Below are 2,625 nucleotides of genomic sequence, written 5' to 3'. Positions count from 1 at the left end.
ACTGACAAATACAGAAAAGAAATTTATTTATCCTCCAAAAATACAGGCAGCAGTTTTTTTGTTTTTGTTTTAAAGGGATGGGATTCATCCTGGGTCCTGCTATCGCGATCTCCGGGGCTAAGATCTTCTAGAATCAATACGTAACCTTTCCACAGTGGGCTGGACCCTAGCAAGCAGGCACATTGGAGTTCCTAGCACAGAGTTCCCCAGAGCCGCCAATGATCAGCAACTGTCACTGATATATTTAAAGAGGCAACAGAGATAGCAAATTCGAAACCTGGTTTGGCGTTTAATTCAGTTGCCGTTTTAAATGCATCGGTCAATGCAGCTGTCACGGACCCTGGGCTAGTATTTTTGCCCTTGTAACTTACCTAGCACTACACAGCACAGCAAAGCCACAAATACCAAACGATAGGAGGCTGAACATCCAACAAAGATTCATCCAATCACAGAAGGCAACTTGGGAAGCTAAGGAAATGTGTAAGTTCCAAACTACGACAGCAGTAATGAGGTCAAGCGACTGTGTTCTCAGTCCTCACTGTGGCTACTGGTCTGTGTTATTATTAACCATAGTAGGCCCCAAGAGGACCTCTGCTGTGTCTTCTAAGTCCTTAATGAACTTTATACACGTCTGCCTGTAATCCTTGTACTTCTTTCTGCAAACGCAGCATGGCGACTTACATCCCCCCGAAGTGTGTGCGCTTATTGGTAATCCTGAACGTTAAAGTATATGTTTTCATATATTTTTTTTGCAAAGCCTGTCCATACATAACATATTTTGTTTTATGGTGCTAAGGAATGATCAAACGGTTTCGTCCTGTTCCAGCTACAAAGTATCCATTTGTTTCTATATATTACAGAAAATTTTAAGATCCTGACGGCCATGTTGTTTGACCGTCCAGAGAAACTATTGAAAAGGAGATACAAATGTGAGACTGTATTTTTTAGTACTGCGACCCTGCAAAGTGTAGCCATCCTAGACTTTCTTGTAAATAGAATAGTAGGGTCTGTAAATTGTGCGACCAGAATAAATATTTACATACAACCGCTAACTAGTCTAACCATACGTGTTGGCGATGGCTGTACTGAGCACCTAGATAGGTGGTTCCTTGCTCTCCTTGTGCGGTGCAACGGACAAGGAGAATCTTTACATGCTGTTTCTGAGGCGATGAGCAAGGTCGTCCCAGGATGTAGGGTAATGTGCGTGAGACCGGGGCCGTGAAGGTCATGTTCTTGCTTGCGATATACGCCTGTCCATACAGGGCGCTCACTGAGTTGTGCATTCATCGAGAGACTCAACAAGGCCTTGAGAAGTCACCCGTTCAACCAATATAAATACGGTGGAAGTCGTTGGCACCGAAGGCTGCGTTGCACTTTGGACACTTGCGCTGCCTTGTGTCATACCGTGTCTTGACGCACTCAAAGCAGAAAACGTGGAAACACTTTGTCAAGACAGCATCCATCTTCCGCGAGTTGCAGCACGGACAGGTGAGGCGAGACTGAGGGAGACAGCATAAACATTAATCAGATTCTACTTCTTATTTATTTACCACCTTCTAGAATATAAATCGATAGAAGCTGATTGGTGGCTATGAGCAATGGGCCTGATCGCAGTTCAAATTGGTTTTCAAACTAGGCAAAACCATGCTGCACTGCAGGTGGGGCAGAAGAGAGTTATGTAGGGTACACACAATGGGAAAGTGAGATAGGCAATAGGACGACATGAGGTGTTGATGTTTTTTTTGTCCTGAATGTGGACATCATCGTGGATCTCCCCCCCCCCCCCCCCCCTCCCTCCCCTTGCGGGCTCGCTGCGCACGCCACGCAGTGGGCCCGGTGCCTCGATACGCTCAGATTTTGAACGCCGGGATTGTAACTGCATCCCACACTGGCTCCTCCCCCTCTAAGCCCTCCCCCCCAGACCAGTTTTAGAAACCTAAATAGATACGCACTCAGAAAAGTCATGTATACAGACACACGGCTAACCTTGCACTCTTTGATCTCTTCCATCAATATCTTATCACAGGTCGGCACCAAATCAGGTTTCTTGGTAGTTTCCAGCTTCTTTCGTAGGCGAGAGATATCCTCCTGCACGTACAATAGCAATGTCAGCACGGGTATGCCAAGGTATAAGCCAGAAACACACACACACACACAGAAAGACCAATCATATTCCTTCAAGCGCACGCACCAGGGCTTCCCTAGTACTTGTAGGGAACCCACGCTAATACTTAAGAGAACATACAAACTCAACACAGAGGTCGTCCTGACCAGGAACTGGTGAGAAAAAAAATAGACAACACTCCATTCCTCCAATCAGGAAAAACAGGCACACACGGCTGAATAGGCTACAGCAGAGACTGGAAAACATGCAGTGCAAACATCCAAGTCTACCTGCGCCCGCTTGAAGTTGAAGGCATCTTTCTCCCGACTGGAGCTATTCTCTATGATTTCCTTCCGCAGGTCTTGCAGCTTTTTCTGAGACATTTCCAGTTGGGTCCGGAGCTCCTCGGCCTGCTGGGATGCATCCATGGCCTTGAAGGAAGAAAGGAAGGAGGGCAGGAGGTGGCCGTTATAACTGGGGCCATGAACAAGGCAGTGGTTGTCTGGCGGGCAGCTAAACAT

At 46.6% G+C, this 2,625-nt stretch overlaps 1 protein-coding gene across 1 annotated transcript in view; it reads right to left on the bottom strand.

Annotated features, from left to right (window-relative positions):
- Positions 1 to 9: 9 nt before the first annotated feature.
- The window catches only part of RNF20 (ring finger protein 20), a 25,600-nt gene continuing 22,984 nt past the window's right edge, over positions 10 to 2,625 (bottom strand). Inside the window, exons 18-20 of the mRNA XM_083145976.1 lie at positions 2,395 to 2,535; positions 1,987 to 2,088; positions 10 to 1,499 (exon numbers count right to left, since the gene is read on the bottom strand). Coding sequence (XP_083002102.1) covers positions 1,323 to 1,499; positions 1,987 to 2,088; positions 2,395 to 2,535 — 420 coding nt within the window. The 3' untranslated portion in view covers positions 10 to 1,322. The remainder of the gene's footprint in view (positions 1,500 to 1,986; positions 2,089 to 2,394; positions 2,536 to 2,625) is intronic.

The sequence above is a fragment of the Crinia signifera genome, chromosome 6, assembly GCF_055691185.1.
Source record: "Crinia signifera chromosome 6, ASM5569118v1, whole genome shotgun sequence".
NCBI lineage: Eukaryota > Metazoa > Chordata > Amphibia > Anura > Myobatrachidae > Crinia > Crinia signifera.
This window is presented reverse-complemented; position numbering and strand designations above follow the sequence as displayed.